At 43.2% G+C, this 21817-nt stretch overlaps 1 protein-coding gene across 1 annotated transcript in view; it reads right to left on the bottom strand.

The window, feature by feature from the left end:
• Positions 1-18034, bottom strand: part of PXDNL (peroxidasin like) — a gene marked incomplete at its 5' end in the record, with an annotated part of 397680 nt that extends 379646 nt beyond the window's left edge. Inside the window, 1 exon segment of the mRNA XM_004435754.2 lies at positions 17789-18034. Within this exon segment, the coding sequence (XP_004435811.2) occupies positions 17789-18034 (246 nt within the window).
• Between the last annotated feature and the right edge of the window lie 3783 nt (positions 18035-21817).

Here is a 21817-nt window from a genome sequence, read left to right as displayed (position 1 = left end):
AGAGGGAACTGCCTACCTAACTCAAATAGCTTATCACAAAATCCCCAGTGTAGAGGACCACCAGACAGCAAGAGTGAGGAAAGGACTCAAAACAGGTCCAACGGACACGGTACAGCAATGGGAGATGGCATAAATCCGGGGCCATCTGTGGGGACCTTCCTTGTTAACTGGAGAAAGCCACAAGCCCAAGGAAGTGAGGCCGAGCCTGCAGATATGAAGGATGAGCAGAGATGGAGCATTCTGACAGCAGGGAGCTTCCAGTTCTGGTCCATTCTGGAGCCAGGGTATTTCTGAATATGTGTGCCAATAAACTCCACGTTGCTTCTTCTGCTTTGACGGGAGTGCTTGTCAATGGCAACAAGAAGGCTGCTGAATAATAGCTAGCCAACTTAATTCTTTTCTCAGCTGTGACAATTCTAGCATTGCAACATTGGTCACATGACCACTAATACAGACACAGGCCGTCAGTGACATCACTTGGCAATTGTAGGATCTAGGATGGCATCTTGATCTTTGCCACTCAGTGTTGTATCCAGACTCAGACCATCGTCATCACTGGAGAATCTGTTAGAAGTGCAGAAACCCAGGCCCTCCGAAGACCTCCTGATTCAGAACATGCTTTATAACAAGATCCCCCAGTAATCTGCACGCACAGTAAAGCGTGAGGAGCATGAATGTAGGTGGTTCAGAATGCCATCAGAATGAAAAAAATACAGCTTTTCTCATAGAAAATTCTCAGATGCCCCAGAATACATGTGTGAATCCCCATGATGCCAAGGACCTCAGGTCAAGAAACACCTCTACGATAATGTGTACATGCCCATTTATCCTCAACTGATAAACTTTAACAATTATGTATACATAGGTCAAATTAAATATTTATATTATACACATATATTTATATGACATACATACAGTATGGAAAGAAGACCTCTATAAATCAAACGGCTATTTCCTATGTGATGAATGTTTTAGGGTTGGGGAAAAGGGAGAAAAAGATGCAACCTCTTTTATTAGTCTTACTTTGCATGACTTATGTAAATGCTTGGGGCACATATGCACCCATGGCCTTGATTTGCTATTTTCAACCATGTTGTCTAAAGGCATGAAAGAACAAGGTACTTGTGGCAGCCATGGAAGGGTTACTGGTTCCAATGGCTTTGGATCGCAAAGTCACAATCACTGGAACCTCACAGTCCTTTGGGACTCTGCGGAGCAGTGGTTTCCCCATGACTCTTCATCCAGTTATATAGGATTTAGTCTTCTTGATATCGGCTCACTTTGAATTTTTTTCTGATTCTCACTTATTTTCTTGTACTCATCCTTCCTTCTTAGTGGAAACTCTCACTTCCATCTAGTGGCAAATAGTTATCTTCACATACAACATGTTTCTTAGGCTCCTCTCCCTCCAGAGAAAGGAAAGGTCAGAGGAAAGCAAGTCTCCAGAGGAGAGACGGGGGCGGTCCTCCAGGTAAGGGTGCCTGCTGTCTGCCGCTCACATGGACGCGGAAACTTGTCATTCGCTGCTATTAAATCTTCATTTTCAGATGTTATGCTGTGACGTCATAATCCGTCCGAGAGCAAGAACAAAATAAGCCATGTCAGAAAACAGGGGTACATGAGTGTAAGACCAACTTTCAGTGCCAGCCTTTGCCACGGCTACTCTGCCCACGTCGCTGTCTCCGCTCTCCTCGCCAGCTGCTTCCAGCGCAGCCTCAGCTATCACTGCCTCACGCAACGTGCTCCAGTTGTCTGTTGCCACAAAACTAACCACCCCAAAATTTAATAGCATCACGATGTTGTGGGTCAGACATTTGGGCAGGACGCAGCAGGGTTGGCTCGTCCCCACGCATTGGTGTCTGGGGCCTCAGTGAGAAGATGGAAAGGCTGACCTCCTGGGGACGATTGCCTAGAGCCCACGCATGGCATCAGGGTGGCCGGGCTCTTACAAGGGGCCCCAGCGCTCCAGGAGCCAGTGTTCCAGCAAACACAGCAGTGCTACCTGGTCTTCAGGGCAGCCTGGGGCTCCATACTGTACGGTTGCACCAGGTTCAGGGAGAGGGGCACAAGCCCCAGCTCTCAACGGCAAGAGAGTCAAAGAATTAGCTGCCATGCTTTAAAGCCAGCACAGGAATGGAAGTCTCTGCAACCTGACATATCTGGACGAAGTGCTCCTACTAGCTCCCTCCTACCACAGGACTCATTGCGCCTCTTGGTAGGTTTCCTTTCATTCTCAGTAGACTACAAGCTCCTTAAAGAGTTTATTCACATTCTCTTCCCTTGTTCTTACAGCAGTTCAGGGCTCATAGTACTGACTGATCAAATATTTGTGGAATACATCCTCCCACATAAGAATATTGACAGATGCTTCTCATTCACTTCTCATATTTATTGAATTATGCTGAATAATCTATCTAACATATGCTCGCTCCTTTCAGTCTATGAGATGTAGCTTCTAGCCAACATCTCTAAGACATGCTACATGTTGTGTAACCAAGATTACCCAACAACCACCTTCCAAAGTTAACATAACCTTACCCCTTAAAGTTTTCCCTATAGCAAAAAATTCATTTTAGTGTTCTATGAGTGTCCTGAATATGTCAAACAATTTCCCTACTGAGTATTCTCTCTATACTCAATTTAAGAAGTAGGGCAAGGGTAAAGGGGCACATATATATGGTGACAGATAAAAATTAGACTATTAGTGGTGAGCATGATGTAGTCTATACAGAAACTGATAAATAATAATGTACACCTCAAATTACACAATGTTACAAATCATTATGACCTTAATAAAATAATTAAAAAAAGAAATTTGAATATTCATAAAACAAACTGACTTATAAAAAAGGTACAGCATTCTCAGATCTGCAGTGGCTGATGATTCAGGCAACGGGCAATATTCAAACACATAAGAAGTTTTATAAAACTTGAGTTAAAAAATTCAGTGTTGCATAATTATGAATATAGGCTTCCTCTTGGTGAAAAAGTATCAAGATAGATTTAAAATTAGTACAGTTTTAGTTGGAGACCACTTCACTCCGGTTTCTTTTGACACAAGATAGAGCTCTTAGGCCATAATTATTGGTGCCCCAGAACCGTCTGGCATTGGGCGGCTGTGCACGCCCCGACCATCATAATGGGAAGTGCTTTATTATCTTCACCATGATGTATGCACGGCTTGAAACGCCAGCAACTACTGGCCATTGAAGAAAACCTCTCCATGATGCTGAGTCCAATAACACTTAATGCTTTTACTAACAGAGAATGATGTGGTTCAGAACAGTTAACCTGAGGGAAGAAATATAGAACAGTAATTAAATAACTTAACGCTGGCTATATGCCTTTGCTTGTCCTTCTAGAGTGTTCACAACCCTTTAAAATTGAAAAGTTCATACCAGGAGTCAGTAGCCAAAAAGATAACACAGGGTAACACAAATACTCTGTATTTCAATGTTTTCCTACTCATGCACTACGATAACTAAACTGCATAGAAATAATACTTTACCATCTTCAATATGGGATTAACAGAGAACAAACTAATGGAAGCCATTATTGGAATATGATACACAACAGCTGGTTTTTCTCAAAAGGCAATCTCCATGCCTCCTCTCAACAGAGAGAAGGCCCACAGGGAATAGGAAGTCTGAACTACAAGTTTAGCCGGTCAGAAGGCTGGGCTCCTTCTACAGCGTCACCCCAGAACTACTGTTGCTATGTTTGCTAAGCCTCAGAAGTGGTCTCATTGCAAAGGAATTGGTCGAATGGAAGTGAAACATTTTAAATCAATAGTGCCAAAATTATATCCCTTAGATAGATTCAGACAGTCACTGCTCAAAATTCCAAAGTAGTGATTGTCCATCTCTTCTGGGAGATACATAGACTGTGATTAAATATTTTCTCTTTAAAAAAAAATAAATTTGGAAAAAAATTAATAGGCATTTGCTGATAGAATAGGTAATGGTATAATATAACTACTTGGAAAACTCTGCGCAAGAGAGTCTTAGTTTAGCAAACTATAAAATCTTATGAGACCAAAAATTTTGAAAGGCTTTTCTTTTTCCTAGCAAGAAGTGAACATATTTGAGAAACATATTTGACAAACAATTTACTTTCCTCTGTCAGCTGTTGAGAAGACATTACAATGAGACATCATTTTCATATTTGTTAATGTGTGAAAGATCCACGTAAAACTGCCAAAGAACCAAATTGTATATGCTACCAGTCAAAAACTAATTATTTCTCTTCGACAAATTATGCTTTTCTATTATTTTTGTGAATTCTTAATCGGATCCGCATAATGCACTCATACTATAATCACATTCATGGATTTTTTTTTTTAAAGTATTTTTTTTTTTAAAGATTTTATTTATTTATTTTTTCCCCCCAAAGCCCCAGTAGATAGTTGTATGTCATAGCTGCACATCCTTCTAGTTGCTGTATGTGGGACTCGGCCTCAGGATGGACGGAGAAGTGGTGCCTCGGTGCGCGCCTGGGATCCGAACCCGGGTCACCAGCATCGGAGTGCGCGCACTTAACCACCAAGCCACGGGGCCGGCCCGCATTCATGGATTTTGTATGCTTCTTTCATATTTGTTATCAGTGCAATGTAAAATCATGTGACTTGCAAAGTAACCTTGCAGCCTTTAGACAGTTCACATCACATTAAATAGAAAACATGACAGTTTCATAGCCTCTTTGGGGTACTCCTCTTTTTACAGTCAATCTTTGTATCCTCCATCACTTTTTACATGAGCATTATTCCTAATTGTATCAATAACGTGGAAACAAATACAATTTGCTTCTAGTAATAAAAGATAGAGGAATGCCTGAACACACAATAAACACTACGCTTGTTCATCAGAGGAGCACTTATTAGGCAGCACAGAATTTTCTCCTGCAGTTAGAAACCATCATTCTGCACTGTTTCCCTTTACAATGTTGCTGTAAATTTTATAGCATAGAATGATACACGAACAAAAAAATCATATTGTGTCTAAAACAAGTGAAAAACAAAGAGGTTCTTTTCACCCTGCTTTTCAGTAGGAAAAATTATATTACTGTCAAAATTAAAATATCTTCGTATGTATCTTTTACTTATCAAAATAATTGCAATGCTCCAGACTGCAATATTTCTATGATTTGTAAAATTATGAACAAACATCCAAGACAAACATTTCTCTAAGCAAATGGTCTCCAGTGAAAATCCTGGGCTCACCATCAGGATCTTCACTGATATTAAATAATTCATGTAGACAGAACAAGCCGTTACTAACCCGCTCTTGATCACTGCACTTCACACTCCCTCAAACTTGTCCTCACTCTAGCTCCAGAATTCACGGCCTTGGTTTCATTACAAACCACATAATGCTGGTTAGTTGCACTGGTCAAGGAACCTGAATGAAATAACAAGCATGGCTGGTTAGATAATACTTGAGGACACGTACATTTAAAGGTTAGTTCAAAGGAACAAAATGGGATTGGATTGCTATTCTGATTAATACCATAACTATTAGTAGTAAATGTATGTGTGCTGGCTAATTTTCAGGATTCGTGGAAATATTGCCGCTCTGGAGCTAGGAATGAAATTATTCTCGCCCAGAATGCATGGTTGAGAACGGGGGCAAGTGGCACCATTATTTTTTACTGAGGCGCAGACACTCCAGGATTCCTCGATCCCTTTACGGAACACTGACAAAGAGTCTGCTCTCTCAGACTCTGTCCCAGGCTCCAAGGTTTAGTGTTTAGGCGCGACAAGAGCTTGGAGACAAGGTCTGAAGCTGGGAAAAGTCTTGCCTTAAAACAAAAACGGACGCCAACCCACACACGGGACGCAAGGTGGGAAGACGTGTGGCCCGGGCGCACGGGGGCGGCAGAGGGCCGGGGGCGAGGGGGTCTGGGGAGAGACGTCCGGCAGGGACCCTCTCGCGCGCCGCGCTGAGCAGGGGCTCGGGGCTCCGGGCGCGGAGCCGCCGGACGGCGCCGCGGGCACACGCGCGGCGGGAGCGGCGGCGGCCTCGGTCCCGGGCGCCCGCTCCCCGCGCCCGGCAGGGGGAGCGCCCGCCCGCACGCGCCGCGGCCTCGGGCTCGGGGCTGCTCCCCGCCCCGCCTCCCGCCGCGCGCCCCCGGCCGGACCTCCGCGTCGCCACCCGCACGGCCGCCGTGCGCCCGGAACACAGCGCCCCACCGCGCCCGCGAGGCGCCAGCCCATCTTCTCTCCTCGTCTGTCTCGGGTCCTTCGCTCCTTGAAAGGGCCGTGCTTGTCCCCACCTTCAGTCCCTCGAAAGGCTGCTCCTTCTGGTCGTTCAGATCCCACGACAACGTCAGTGGGCATCCGGGACCATTCCATCCAAAGGAGCGAACCCTGCGCCCGAACCAGGCCCCTCTCACGGCGCCGTCCGTGTCCTCCCTTAGAATGAGAGCTCGCGGAGCCGGGGCCTGGCTGTCTCGGTCCCCGCAAGGAGCAGGCCCCCAGCGGAGTCTGTCCGGCGAGAGAAGGGGGAAGACAACGCCCGCCTCCCGGGGGAGCTGTGAGAACGCACAGAGGCTCTGGGCACGGGTCTCCCTGCAGTCGGTCAAGCCTGGCACATAGACGACATCTGCGCCACAGAAGCCACTGTTCCATTATTAACAGTAATGTTGCTACTTATTTCACCTAACTAATCCCTATTGAGCATCTCCTATATTCCAGAAACTGTGTTATGAGCTGGGGATAGAGTGCTAACAAAGACAGAACGGGCCCTTCTTTTGTGGAGCTCAAAAGTCACGGGAAAAATGTTAAATAAGGAAACAAACATAGATGAAAGTTGTGAAGAAGAGAGTGCAGCATGCCAGGGGAAAGCGTCTAGCATCAGGACCGAACCTTTTAAAACAAAGTTATGGATGCTTTCCTCAGATCTCAAACCCTGCTGCCTGCCTGCTCATACCTGTACACAGACCCACACGGGAATGCTTGGTTTCTTCCTAGACCTGTCACGAGGCTCCCTCCCCAAACACTAAAGCTGGCTCCACTCTATAACTGCATCCAAGAGATTTTAACTTAAAAGTGGTTTGCTTTTCCAACTAGCTTCCCTCCCCCTTGCTTCTGGGTACTTTCTAGATCTCCAAAATTTCCTGATCCTTTCTAGACCACTGCATTGTACCTCCCCAGGGATCCTCTTTTATTTATTTTATATTTTTAAACTTTATTTTTTAGAACAGTATTAGATTCACAGCAAAACTGAGCAGAAAGTAGAGAGTTCTCACATACCCCGGCCCCCACAAGCCCGGCTTCCCCCATTAACACCACCCCCACCAGAGCGGTGCAGTACAACGCATGAACCTCCACTGAGCCATCAGCATCACTCAGGGGCTGGAGTTTACATCAGGGTTCACTCGTGGTGTTGCATATTCTATGGGTTTGGACAAATGTACAATGACATGCATCTGCCATTGTAGTATCATACGGTACAGTAGTTTCACTGCCCTCAAAATCCTCTGAGCTCCACCCATTCATCCTTCCTTCGCCCAAACCTGACACCCCTGATCTTTTTACTGTCCCGTCCTCTTTATTTTTAAGAACCCTAAAGCTCCAGTCTCCTACAGCTGTGTACGCGCACACACACACGTCTCCCAAGGGAAAGATGAAGAGAGCATTTTCCCACAGCATAAATCTCAGAATCTTTATAAATATACACTAGAATCTGGAAAAAACTTACAATTTACAATCTATAGTTTTAATTGGTATGAAACTTTGTTCAAAGCTATGACATTCATGGACAGGAGAACTAGGAACTGTTCCTGTATCATAATCAGCAGGACTTGGAAGAATTTCCCCTTTTCTATTACACAAAGCTCCTTGCTACAATGGAGTGGTGGCCTTGGGACCAGAAAAGATCTGAGCAGGATGACTATAATATTAAAATGAGTGTGCCTCTATACTGGAAAAACCAAATCCACAGATTCTATCAGAAGATTACAATCTCCTAAGCCTACACTCGAGGCTAATGATTTGACTCTCATCTATTTCTCACACTCTATAAAAACTTCAGTTTGAGAAACAAAGAACATTTTCTGAACATTAAATCATCATTTCAGATACTTACAGCCTTTGTAAAATCATGCTTAAGGGTGAGTGTTTCTAATGCTTTCTCAACAAAAGTAACTTTTTAGCTTCAAGAGGTACTAGTTGATCATTTTCTTAACCTTTGTAAATTATTTTTATACACTGCTTTATTTTTAAAAAAGAGAGACAGAACCTTTTAAAATTGCCATTTGCACCTCTTGGCTTCAATGCCTATAATAATATTAGTACTAATTACAGCAAGTAACATTTCAGTGTTCCTGGCACATGCTGAGCACTATTTTACAGAGGAGGAGACTGAAGCCAAAGAACTTAAGTTACTTGCCCAAGGACATACAGCTAATAAACTGTGAAAGGAGAATTCAGATGCAGGCAGTCTGGCTCCAGGGCCTGTGGTCCTAACTAGTGGGCACACTGCCCCCTCAACTAGATCCCTCAGCCTGACATATATTTTATGCAAAACTTAAACATGTTAAAATTTTCCCTCTTGCACAGAAAAACACCTATAAATCAGGCAGTCATACGCCTTCAGTGGCACTGTATTCCCAGTGTGCCTGGCATCACATCACAAGTCTGCAGCCCAGCCTGGCCAGGACTGGAGGTGAGAGCACGGTGCAGACTGCACAGACGTGACACGCAGCCATTCAGGATGGCACCCATTAGGAACAACTGCGCAGGGCTCACAGGTCACACAACGAAAAGCCATTCTCCAACCGTGAGAGAGTGCCAAGGGCAGGGGTGACCAGTGCAGCTGTGACAACTTCAGCCAGGTGACTGTCTGCTGCCCTGGCCAGGATCTTGCTGCTCAATCCGCTGGAGGAAGAAAGGTACAGAGGGTACACGAGAAGTTTTACATGACTTATGCACTCCTGTCAGTGTGGGCCATTCTTTACAAGTTCAGAGTGTTAATTTAGACTCCCCCTCGTCCAGTTAGTTAGCTCCCTGCTGTCTCCAGACAATTCAGGCTAGTCTGAACCTGTCCTACTGCACTGGATGATGGCAAATGGAAATTCAGTCATGGATATAAAATCCATCACGTGGCTAATAATTAGAAGGGCAGTTCTCAGATATCAGGTTCTTTGTATAGGTTCCACTCCCAATATGTTAACCTGGATGTCCAGGTAACTAAGATTCAGTAACAGATTATAACTCTGCTGACGTCACACTTGGAAAAAAGGTATTCTGTTCTTCTGACAGAATTCCACTTTCTCTTCTTTTGCATTCAATAAGTTCAAAGAGATTAATATTAAAAGAAAAACACGATCAGAAATAAAACAAGTACAAAAAGGGAAAATACAAGATGTAGGAAAAGTAGATGGGAACACTGATGTTTTTTACCTTCTCCTTTAATTAAGAATAGCAATTAGCTACTTAAAATCCTTTCTGGGCAAATGTGAGGTAAAAGTAAGTGAAATAATTATCACTGTAACTAACACTGGGAAGTTTTAAAAGCGTAATAACCGATGGCACTGCTTCTTGGGGTGGTGAGAGTTGTAAGGATTCCCACGGGGCCTGAGTGATCACCCTACTTGGTGGCTGCTTTTAGCTGCCTGGGAACATTTTAAAAGTAAATTCTCAACATGGCCACAGCTTTTCATCTATGTCTTCAGAGGTGGCCAGTACAGACCATGGAGGAGTCTGCCCCTCTCCAACCGGACGGGGTGCCCCAGGCAGGGAACAGCTCCAGGTGGGAAGGTGCTCTGAGGCAGGTATGTGGGCTGGAGGAGAAAACGAACCAGTTTCCTGTATGCTGACCCTTGGTTTAAACCCAAGGTACCAGCTGGAGAAATAGAGACCTTCATGTTTCTCCCTACCTGCCCCGACCCCCCACACAGCATCACAGCATCAGTCAGCACTCACATATCTCAGGTCAACTTGTTGGACTGTTTGGCCTCTAATTCTCTTTTCTCCCTTATCTCATTTTCCCTAGAGATTTTTGCCTCTGGGGATCTGTTTTCTTCTCCAAGCCTGCAGTTAAATGCCACACATCCTTCCCACGAGGGTGGTCCTCAGCACAGGTGAGGCAGTAGGCAAGGGTTACGGCTAACAGAAATCGACTCAGTCCAGGCCACCTCCTGCCACACTTGGAGTAGTCTGCCGTTTTCTTAGAGCGCAGGGCCTGCCCTACGTAAAACTACCAAATGGACGACATTTCAGCACCCCTCAAGTTTCATTTCCAAGTGGTTCATTCACGTATTCAACATATTTTATGTTGGCGGGCCCTAAGTGTTTGGAGAGAAAAGATGTCATCTATCTTCTCTGCCCCCAGAGGGACTCAGTCTGTCAGGAAGACAAGTTAACAATCCTAATCCCATGTGGCATGTTCCCTGGTTCAGACAGGCCAGGAAAGGCATTTCACACAGACTGGGAGAAAGGGAAGGGAGATAGAGAAGGCTTCCTAGACGTGAGCTCCAAGCTGACCCCTGAAGAATAAGCAGGAGCTGGCCAAGTGAGGAACCATGGACGTGCATGCCTTCCAGGCAGAAAGGGCAGCGTGTGCAAAGCCCATTTGATGGACTTGCTGCCGCATCTTCATGGAAAACACGTACGTTCCACTTATGTTCTGATTGTATCGGGGCTAGTGTCTGGTTAGGTACGAATTTAATGAACTGATTCAGTGGTCCTACTTAATTGATAAGCATAAAACAGTCCTGCAAGATAAAATGGATACCTGTCATTGGAGTCTTAGGTCTTCTAACTCAAGGGCAGATCGTGGCACATGCCAGGATCTGGTAAACTGTTTGGGAATCTATTTTTGGGGAGACCGCTAGGTTTTTTTCAAACCATATGTGAAGACAACTGCCTCTTCTAATTATTCACGGGGCTTACACTCCAGGTGACATTGCTAGATGAATTTTAAGATCTACGTCCGTACTCCTGAATTCATTTACACAAAATATTATGGCTGTCTATCATATTATATCTAACCATTAGCACCCTGTAGCATTGAGGTTAAATGAGGGCTTTTGGGTTCTGTTTGTTAAAAAAAAAATGAAGTTAGTAGACAGGAATTTTTTTAAAAAAAAGTATGTTTAGCTGAAATCATGTTCATGTTTTGTTTTTTTTTTTTTTCCAGTTTAGAATCCAAACAAAAAGCAGTCAGAATTACATAGTTTTTGTTTTTTGCTTGGTTTTTTTTTCACTTTTCGGATGAAGAGTCACTGGAGAGAACTGATCAGAAGGAGCAGTAAAACAAGATGATTTTTAAACATACCTCAGTTTTTCACTGCATAGTCTGGAGTTTGACAATAAAACTGTGTTGTGTCATTTCTTGTGGCTACCCCGTTGCCTGAGAGAAAGGCAGAATATGTAAATGTTTTCATTTTGCATTTGGAAAATGTTCTGGGATTTGAATTTTGGTCAGACATGGCCAATTTTGTGCAATAGCAAGAAGGAGAATTGTGTAACATGCTTTCTATGCATCCTAAGAAGCAGTTTATTGTATCTCAGAGCAGAAAAGAACATATAGATGAAATAAAGAACACACCAGAATGTTTAAATTATATCAGTAACCTATTTGTATTTTGTTTTTGATCCTCAAAACTCCTATCTTGAAACCTAATCCCCAATGTGATGGTATTGGAGGTGGAGCCTTGGGAGGTAATTAGATCATGAGGGTGGGACTCTCATAGTGGGATTAGTGCCCTTAAAGGAAGAGTCAAGAGAGAGATGCTCGCTCTCCGCTGTAGAGGATGCAGTGGGAAGGCAGCCATCTCGCTGGACCAGGAAGAGAGCCTGCAGCAGATGCCACGTTGGCCCGCACTCGGATCTTGGACCTCCCAGCCTCCAGGACATGAGAAATAAAGTTTGTTTAAGCCACTCAGTCTATGGTATTTTGTTACAGCAGTCTGAGCTGATGAAGATAATCACCTTAAGTCAATTTACCATTTTATTGAATAAAACACTTTATAAAAATTATTTGTGAAAGATGCCATTGAAGCGATGGAATAAATTAACAGGAACACCTAGTTGCTCAGCATCCACTGTCTCCTTTTTAACTGATGTTCTGTTATTCTCAACATTATTGTGATGTTTCTCTCTCCCTTTGAAGCCAGAAACATCGATGTTAGACCCATCCTGAGCCTGGCTGGATGTCTGCTGCAGCATGATGGCCTCCAGATGCCCTGGCTCACTGGCGCTTGGAACCTCTGTCCGGCCGGATTCTCTGCCCCTCAGATAAGACGGTCTGCCTCCTGCCTGGTCTCTCTAGACATGAAGCTCTCAGTTACTTACTTAAACTAATCTGTTAGCTAACACCTCTCCTGGGAACTGCAGGGTCCAATAACAACATATCCACGTCTCCTCTCTCATTCCTCACTCTTCCTACACTACTTTCATCCCCTTTGCCTACCATACACCCAAGAACACTCCCTCATCCTTTAAAAGACGAGTAGACAAACAAAAACAAACTTCCTTTGACTTTCTCCTTCTCTTCCAAAATTTGCTCTCTGCTACCTCAACTTCTGCCAGACTTGAGCACCCTCCTCCCTCTTGAAATACTGAGAATGCTCTTTTCTGGTACTCCTCCTACTTCCTTGGTTGCTGTGTTCTTCTCTGCCTCCTCTTTCTTCTTTCCCCACGGGGTACCATTCCCAGCAGTGAGTTGTGCAGTGCACAGCCTACACAACCATAGACGACAGTCCTGGCTCTTGTTTGCATTTTTGTTTCCTTGACTGTGGGGCTTTCCAGAGTTCTAGGCTATGTAGCCCTGTCTCTGCCTACACGTGTCTCCTGGGAAATCTCATTTCCTCCCTTCGATTTAATTAATGCACACTCTTACCCCAGTGACTCTGAGAACTGCAGCCCTTGCCTCCTGAGCATACCATATTTCTGAGCCCCTACCCTCTCCACCAGGATACCCAGGTAAAACTCAACAAATTTTCTTGATTCTTCAAATTTTTCCCTCTTTTTTTGTCACTTATTTTCACTGTCTGCATTATCCATCCAGTCGACAAACCAGGACATTCACCAACCTTTCTTACTCCACAAAGGCAAAACAGATTGGTCTTTCTCGCACCAGACGTGTACTGTTATTTCATTTTTCACGTATGCACTAGCTCTCCAACTGGAGCGAGAAACACAGCTTTGCTGCCTCATACTGCAGCTATCCCCAAAAGCTGTTCTTGTGTGACGCTGCCCTTCATCTTATTTATAGAATCCGCAGTAGGAAGTGAAATGCAGGGTCTAGCGTAGAAAACACTGTTCCAGTCACTAACTTGATCAGCCTACACCATCTAAGTTCAGGCTGCTATAGGAAACCGAGACGAGACCCACACGGATCCTGGCACCAATAGGCAATTATTCATCCCTATTTTGCAGATGAGGATAATGAGGCTCAGAGATGAGGATGCTAATGCTCACCTCTTTGGTGGAGGCTCAGTGCTGAAATCTGGAAAAGCAAGCCTATTACGCTTTGATCTTCGCAGTTTGGCTTCTGTTCCCACCTCCCTGCTGAAGTTGCTTTTGCTAAGCCATCCGCACCATCCTGATTGCCAGGCTCTCTCAGTGGGCTGCGCTGGGCTCTGCTACACCTGGGTCCCACATCCCTCTGGGACACTTCTCGCTCCCTTCCCTGCCTTGGCCTTCTCAGACCGTTCCATCCCCCTCCTCTGGGGTCACTTTCCTCCCTTCCGGTGGCGTGTTCTTGGAGAGTCTGTTCTTGGCCTGCCACTCTGGCCCTGCACCCTGTCTGGTGCTTTAAGGGAGGGCTCCGCATCACAGGTCCATATCTCCAGGTTCCTGTAACTACCTGCTGGGTATCTTCAACTGTTTGTCCCACTGGGGACCCCCAAGTTAACATGTGCCAAATGGGATTCTTTTATCTCCTAAGCTAATTCTCCCGCAAGTTGGTTTCATTGAAGGATGACTCTCAAATATCAGGGTGGCTCACCCCTGGACAACGTGCTGACAGCCAGAGGCCTTTACCCCCCACAGCCTCTCCTCACCGTCCCTTCACCCACTCTCCTCGCCTGGGCTCCATGAACACTCACCCGGCCTTCCAGAACAGCCTCTTCCAGTCCTCTCCAGGACTGTGCTGGCCTGAGTTGTGAAGGCAGGGAGGCTGTATCGTGTTAAGCCCCCAAAACTGGGGACATTTGTTGAAACAGTCTACCCTGACTTGTTAAGTAGGCAATTAAACAGGAAATGCATTTCAACTTTTAGTTCCATTTCTCTCCCCAACAGGTCAACAACTGGGGTAAGTCTGAATTTGGATATAGTTTGGCTGGGTCCCCTCATGCTTCACTTCAATCACGTCAAGTGGTGGAAACGTCTAGGGAGTTCAGGCCTATTCGCTACTGTTATGTGATAATTCAAAGCCAACAAGTTATGTCAGTCGTAAAAAAGTTATGAAAAATTCTGTTTCAAACGTCAAAGTAACCCCTGATGGTTAAATTAAAAAAAAATCTAGCTGGAATAGAAATTGGAAAGAGCTGAAGGAATCCTATTTTCTTCTTGAACAAGATGAAATTTTTATCAGCTGGATAAATTTTCTCATGTCTGAGCTCAAGTCGACTTCCCATTTCCCACCCTCAGCTTATCCCTCTAGTTTTGTATTATTTGGAGGGGAAGGCAAGCTTCGTACATAAAGGAAATGCCCTTAAATTAAATATTTAAAACTTCACTCTGGACATACTTGTGAATTTAAAACTTTTGGGGAAGTCCTCAATCATCAAAACAGCCCTAAGCTTATGCATTTTCTAATGTAATCAAGATGGTTTTGGAGTCTGTTCCATTGAAGTCCTGAGTCCACCTGAGGCCCAGTCTCCCCAGTCCTGGGAATTCTAAGAACATCACATTTCCTAACCAGCAACTAACATTCTAAAGCAGAAGCTAACGGCCCTGGGATAAAACGGAATCAACTAAAGCTGAGCAGGGCTTCTGATTATTGAACAGGCTCCTAAAGATGCTGTGTTCATTACCAGAAATTTTCATTTGGTAATTTGAATTCTGAAAGATTTGCTTTACTAAAATACACAGCATGAGGAGCGAGATTTTCTAAACGGTTGTAGACTATTTGCTACATGATATTTGCTTTGAATACACAATGACATCTTTATAGATGGAATCAAATTAAAATTTAGGGGAGTAGTTTTGCATTTTTCTAAACTTAAAACCCTGATTAATCATAATCAACCTTAAAGTATAGTGAAGTTTTTTTAATCTATCATTGAGAAAAATATTTTTATATTTAAAAATATTTTTAAGGTTAAAATTTTAAAAACTTGTAAAGAAAAAAATCAAGGAAATTGTAACAATACTACTAATTAACATTTACTAAGCACTTTGGACATTTATAGCATTGAATGTTATTTACATTGTTTCCACTGTTATGGTGACAATACATACATATTTAAATGTGGTTTAACAAAAACTCTTGACTCTGCTGTTAAATTTACCCAGGCCCCATTTGCCTTAGCTTTCAAAGGTTGATTGGCTTTTTCTTTTTCAGAATTTTTATCTTAACGCAGTTACTGTGGTCCTTCATGATATTGCTTACATGAAAATGTATTCCTATGTCAAGGATTTTGGACCCAAAAAAAGTAAAGGACCAATTTTTATACACTTTACATATATTTCTCAGTTTTTATACCATTTCTCTAATCAAGATCACAAACCGGAAGGTCTGGGCTAAAGGTAACCTACAAATATGGTGCGGTTCCGCCTTTCACTTTTAAAACATTTAATTGGCTGCTAATATTTAAAAGTTAGGAAATTTCATTTTTGACTTCTGTATTTTCTTGAAAGATATAGCAAGCTCATTAACATTAGGCCCACATTCCACAAGGCAGCACTCAGCTCAGTGGCCTGCTGGCCCATGGGGCTGATCCCCTCCCTCCTCACGTCCCAGACCCCACGCTGGAGGCCAGCTGCTCCCGTCATTCCACTCACATGGGTTTGTCTTTCTTTCAAGCTGCTTCTGTCACATTACGTTGCCAGCCACTTTCCTGCAGTATTCGAGTTTGTAGCTCCTGTCCTTCATCATAAACATAATAATAAAAGCAAAAACTTCCATAGTGCTTGGCAGAGCCAGACACTTTCCTAAGTATTTAACATGCCTTAACTCATTAATATTCAGAATAACCCTATGGGGTGAACACTATTAGCATCCTCATTTTACAGATTAGGAAACTGAGACACCAACAAGTGGAGAACTCGCCCAAGGCCACACACACATCATCCCTAGCGGCACCAGGCTCTCAGGCAGGCCCGGCAGAGAACCTGAGAACCAACCACTAGGCTTTCTTTCCACATACAGTGGAAGGCTCTTCACAGCTACATCGACGATGTCCTCTCCATTTGTTCATTACTCCAGAAGAGTGTGTCTAACGAGTGCTAATGTCTTCTTTGAAACACCTAAGAAGCAAAATCTTAGGTCCAGATGGGACCTTCGGTAGCATTTTATTGAACTCCCTGGCACTTGATTCTTCTCTAAGGTTCTGTTGCCATCTGCCAGAAACCGTCACGATAGAATGACACAGGGACGGTTACAGGCACGAAGGGCCCTCTGGATCTACGCCCTGACTGCTGCACAATGCAATGTCCCAGGTTCAAGAATTGGTCTTGTAGTTTTTAGAGTAAGACTTATTTTGATAGTTGCAAGCATATAAAATTAACAAAATGCTTAATAAAAATTACTATGAAGATGTATGGACCATATATGTTGTTTCTATGCAACTACCAACCACCAACTTCAACTTTTCATTACCAAAGTACTCATTTCATGATTATGACAAAAAATATACCATGCTGATCTTCTTATCTCATATATCGAAATTCCAGGAGTCTTAGGCTACTTCCCTCTGCCCAAGAAAGGACTTGAAACAGAGAAAGCAGTTCTCTCCTCCATGGACATGACAGAATCCGCAAAAACTTTCTCACGCAGCAGTGAACCTTTTCAATCAGCACATCCTTTCAGCATTTTTTTGCTCTTCTTTTGTGGTATAAAGCTTGAAAATTATAACAATAAAAGATTTGCACTTCACACATATTATTTAATCTAAATGTCAATTCAGTCAATTCCATTCAGGTTTATTGTCCCCATATTAAAGACAAGGAAGTAGGATTTGAACCCCGGGCCCATTTGAACCCTAAATTCTGGTTTACTCTATCATTCCATAATGCCTCCTAGGTGCTGATTAGTTAGTCGCTGCTCAGGAAGGCTTCCAAGGGCCCAGCTCTGCTGTACCACTGGAGGGTGTGCTTTGGGAAAACAAAAGTGCTTCCAGGGCCTGAGGCTGAGAACATCAGCCACCTGGGAGGCACGCAATACAAAGCCCGGCAATGATGAGCAGAAGAAACACAGTTTGCCAGCGCAGAGTAAACTGGAACCACACTCCAAAGCTAAATTAGTTCTTTCCAAATGAGACAGACACATGCTGGCTCAATTAAGAGCAGGAAAGATTTGGGAGGAGAGGATAAAAGGGAATAAATTGAGAACATATGCAGGAAAATTATGGAGGGAAGAATAGAGATGAAACTTCTCAGTGGTCAATTCTGGAAGATGGAAAAGAGAACTGCACCTAGAGCAAATATATTTATTTCAACTCATCATTATTCACCTTTTCTAGTCCAACAGAGCAGAACCATAAAGTTGTTTGAAAAGTGAAAATCCTCTTCCAGTTACACAGGCGGGCAGCGCATCGGGAATTCCAGGGTAAAAGAAGGCTTCGTCTCAGCAGATGGGGCAATGCACCACTGCGGAGCAGGGCCCGCGTGTGGGCTTACAGGACCGTGGTCCAGCGTCAAGCGCATGCAGCGGACGGCGCTCCTCAAGCAAAGGCAGCGGCTAGGGCGGGGCAGCGCCGGCCGGCACCGCGCGGCCAGGAGCGAGCAAGCGGTCCAGCCGCCAAGTCTGGGCCCATCGCTCCATCCGCTGCTGGAAGCGGAGCCGCGGGGCCGAGCGGAGCTGGGCAGCCCTGCGAGCGGCTCCCGGAACACGCAGCCCTCGGCCAGTCCCGGAGGAGGATCGCGTTACAGGGCGGCGCTGGGGGGCGCTGGGGGGCGCCGGACTCCCGGCGACGGCAGACGCCTGTCGGCGCGAAGGTGTCTTTCTGAAACACAGCCTCTCTTTAGGCAGCATAATGCAAACATAAACTTCTCCAAGGTTGCTTCCACTGCACTTCTCATGTCAGCCGGAGCCTCTCAGCCCCTAGCTGTCTTTTGAAGCTCAAGTCGATTATTTATTTATTGAATCCGTGCATAACAGCTTTTCTTCCTTTTCTCTGGTAACATTACCAAATCCTAAAGGGCAGGCAGAGTTCTAATTAGTTGATCTAGGCGCACATCTTCCTTCCGTACTCAACCCATGCTCTCAAAACATGATTTCCTTCTATTTATTCTACTGAAACCCAAAGCACTTCACTCATACAAGATTCAAACCAGCTACTTCTTATTTCTTCCTTTAATATTTAACGTTTAAAACTGTATGTTTAACCCATGAACTCATGTACCTGCTTGTACAGGAGACAAACTGACAGACACGCGTATGTGAAGCACAGGCTGAGCCACTTCTCCACGCAGTGGCGCCCTGTTGGCTGGAGACTCGTTTGTCACGGCCACCTTTCACGGAGGTGAGCCGCCCTTCTTTGGAGACACTGGTGAAAACAACTGACTTCTCCAACAAACATGCCTTGAAGTTAAACACGTCCTTTTTGGTCACTCTGCAAGCAGGTATTTAAGAAAGGTTTTTGGTTTTATCTTTAAAATTTTCAAACAAATCTCATACGTAAAAGAGCACTTTAAAAGATGTAAAAGTAATACAAAAACAAATGAAAACTTGGATGGTCCCAGACTGGGATGCAAACGTATTGAGTGGAGAGCTAGTTTTGTCAAATTTTATTAACCTCATGAGGAAAATCAAATTCATTCGCCTTCTCTCCAGTAATTTTTCAGTCCCTTTACATTCTGCTGTGGGTGAATACTGCCCTCTTTTGGCAAAATGTTCAAACTTTAATATGTGGGGTTTTTTACTTAAAATACAAAGATCAGACGAAAAAAGTTAATCTCCATGAATAAGAATGATTTATTCTTAAACAAATTAAAGTATGCCTGACATTGTCCATGTGTCTTTTATTGTATAACAATAAACCAAAAAAGCCATTTCTTCCTTTCAATTGCACTCCTACAATTACTGTGCTCTTGCCAATGTCGGTGATCTGGAGGACTTGGATGAGACATGCAAGTCTGTGCATCACGTTTTCAGTTCAAAATATAATAAATACTAGTTTGTATTCATAGGGCATTTTTTCCAGAACACTAAAAACTTTCTACTTTAGAAATCTTAGCTGACATTCAATGAGAAAAAAACCCTACTGATTACCTACTGTGATATAGGTCAGAACTGCAAGGCAGAGAAGAACCACACGCATGAAACAGTGCTGAAAAGACCGGAGGTTCCTTCTGTAAACGCCTTAGGACAACTCTCCAGCAGAAAACAATATGTGCTAGATAAAATATTATAAACACTTTCTTTAACGCATCAACATGCTGAGTGAGGAAGTTAGTAAAACACATACAAGAGTCCAAAAGTGAAGTGAGAATGAGAAGCCAGCAAGATGAGGAGATGCTGAAGTCTGGTTCAGCTTCAGAATACAGCCATGAGTCGCTTGACGGTGGAATATGTTCAGAGAAATGCGTGGTTATGCGATTTTGTTGTGTGAATATCACAGAGTGTACTTACACAAACCTAGGTGGTACTGCCTACCACACACCTAGGCTGTATGGTACTAATCTCACGGGACCACTGTCAAATACACGGTCTGTTGTTGACCGAAACGTTGTTATGCAATGCACGACTGTATTTGCTTAACCAAGTGAAATTAACTTCAGATTTTGGGGTAGCAGGGGTACGAGAAGAAAAAACACTCCCCTAAGTGGGGGGTCTTAATTGGTAAATCTGCATTTTCATCAAGTTCATTAAGGATGAAGGAGAAATAATCCACCTTAGCCCCTCCCCTCATCCACCCAGAGAATGCAAGGAAAACTGCCTATTTCAAAACTTGCTATGGGGAAGACGGGACTAAAATTTCCGTGGAGATATAATACCCCCAAACTAGCTTTCACATGGATTTTCAGACCACTCTACCTGGTCTGAAAACCTTAAACCGAGAATTTAGTATAAACAGGTCATGAGCCAGCAGTGCTTCTGGCAAAAACAACCTAGGCCTCTACTAATTCTCATAGATAAAGTTCTACAATAAAACATGGTCAAAACCTACAAAAACAGAAACAGAGTTATGAAAGCTAGCCATCAGAAATATTGTGAGCAGAAGCCTACCTTACAGAGTTTAGATATTGGAATTAGATACGAAATATAAGATAATTAGGTTCACTGTGTTTAGAGAATTGAACATATTAATAAAGAGCAGAAAATTATAAAAACCAAGCCTATTTGAAAAAAGAAAAACTAGAAATGAAAATTCAACAGACATTAAAACTCACTGTAAGGTTTTAACAGTAGATTTAAAGCAACTAAAGAGAGAATTAGTGATTGGAAGATATATTTGAAAAAATTTGGAATTCAGTGCTTAGACAAAAAGTTGAGGCAATATTTAAAAGAAAAAAAATGACCAAAAATTTCTAGAACTGATGAAACAGATCAACCCACATAGCTACAAGACAAATACCAGGTAGGATAAATGGAAAAAAAATTCATACCTAGGCACATTATATGAAACTACAGAGAATTAACAATGCCAAGACAAGAATATTAACAAAGTAAAGACAAAATCTTGAAAGCAGACAGATAAAAGATAGAAACCTTCAAAGGAATAGCTATTAGTTGACTTCTCAATGGCCACAACGAAAGCCAGAATGCAGAGAAGTAACTCCACTGCTCTAGAGAAAATGCTGTCAATCTAAACTTGTTTAATCAATGGACATATTTTTTAAGAACAAAGACAAAATTTTTTCAGAGACACAAAACTAAGACTTACCTACCTGCAGTCTTTCACTAAAAGAAATTCAAAAGGATGTACTTTAAGCAAAAGGAAACTGGAATGATCTAAGATTCAGGAAACAATAATGAGCAAAAAAAAGTAAAAATGTGGTAGTAAAGCTAATTGATCACCGATTAAACAGTAGCAATGGTGTACTATAGGGGTTAACAATTTAGAAATAAAACACATGACACACTAGCATATAATTCGGAGGTGACGACTTCAGAGTTCAACTGCTCTAAAGTGCCTTGTGCCACTTAGGAGGAAGAGAAGGGAGTGGATAACTTTAGATTTCATTAAGTTAGGTGAGTGTATTAAAATACTGATACCACTAAAAGTGTAAATAAAATACCACTAAAAGAGCAGAAAGAGAGTAATGAACAAAAAATAGGAGAAACAATAATCAATTCCCCACCCTCAAAAAAAGGAGAGAAAAAACAAAAACATTAAAAAAAGATGTAAAGAGATGGTGTCAAGATAGGCAGACTCTGAACTCCCCTCCTCCCACGAACACAACAGAATTACAACTACTCTTGGAAGAATTCCCCGAGAACTGAAAAGTGAATAAAAAGAACCCCCATAGCAAGGGACAGTGCTGACTGAGGTGGAAGAGGCAGAAATTCCTTTCTGGAGAGAAAAAAGCCATCTTTGAGCCATGGCACTTCAGGGACAGCTGGGAGCAACCTTAAGGTATGAAGCCTTCCTTGGAAGAACAAGGGATCTGAGCAGGGGAGCGTTACCACAATAAGCAGCTTTTGGACTCAGCACAACTGAGATAAGTGTCATATCTGGCTTTGCTGGCAACTAACAACATGGA

The sequence above is a fragment of the Ceratotherium simum genome, chromosome 31 (genome assembly GCF_057802395.1).
Source record: "Ceratotherium simum simum isolate JZ-2026a chromosome 31, ASM5780239v1, whole genome shotgun sequence".
NCBI lineage: Eukaryota > Metazoa > Chordata > Mammalia > Perissodactyla > Rhinocerotidae > Ceratotherium > Ceratotherium simum.
This window is presented reverse-complemented; position numbering and strand designations above follow the sequence as displayed.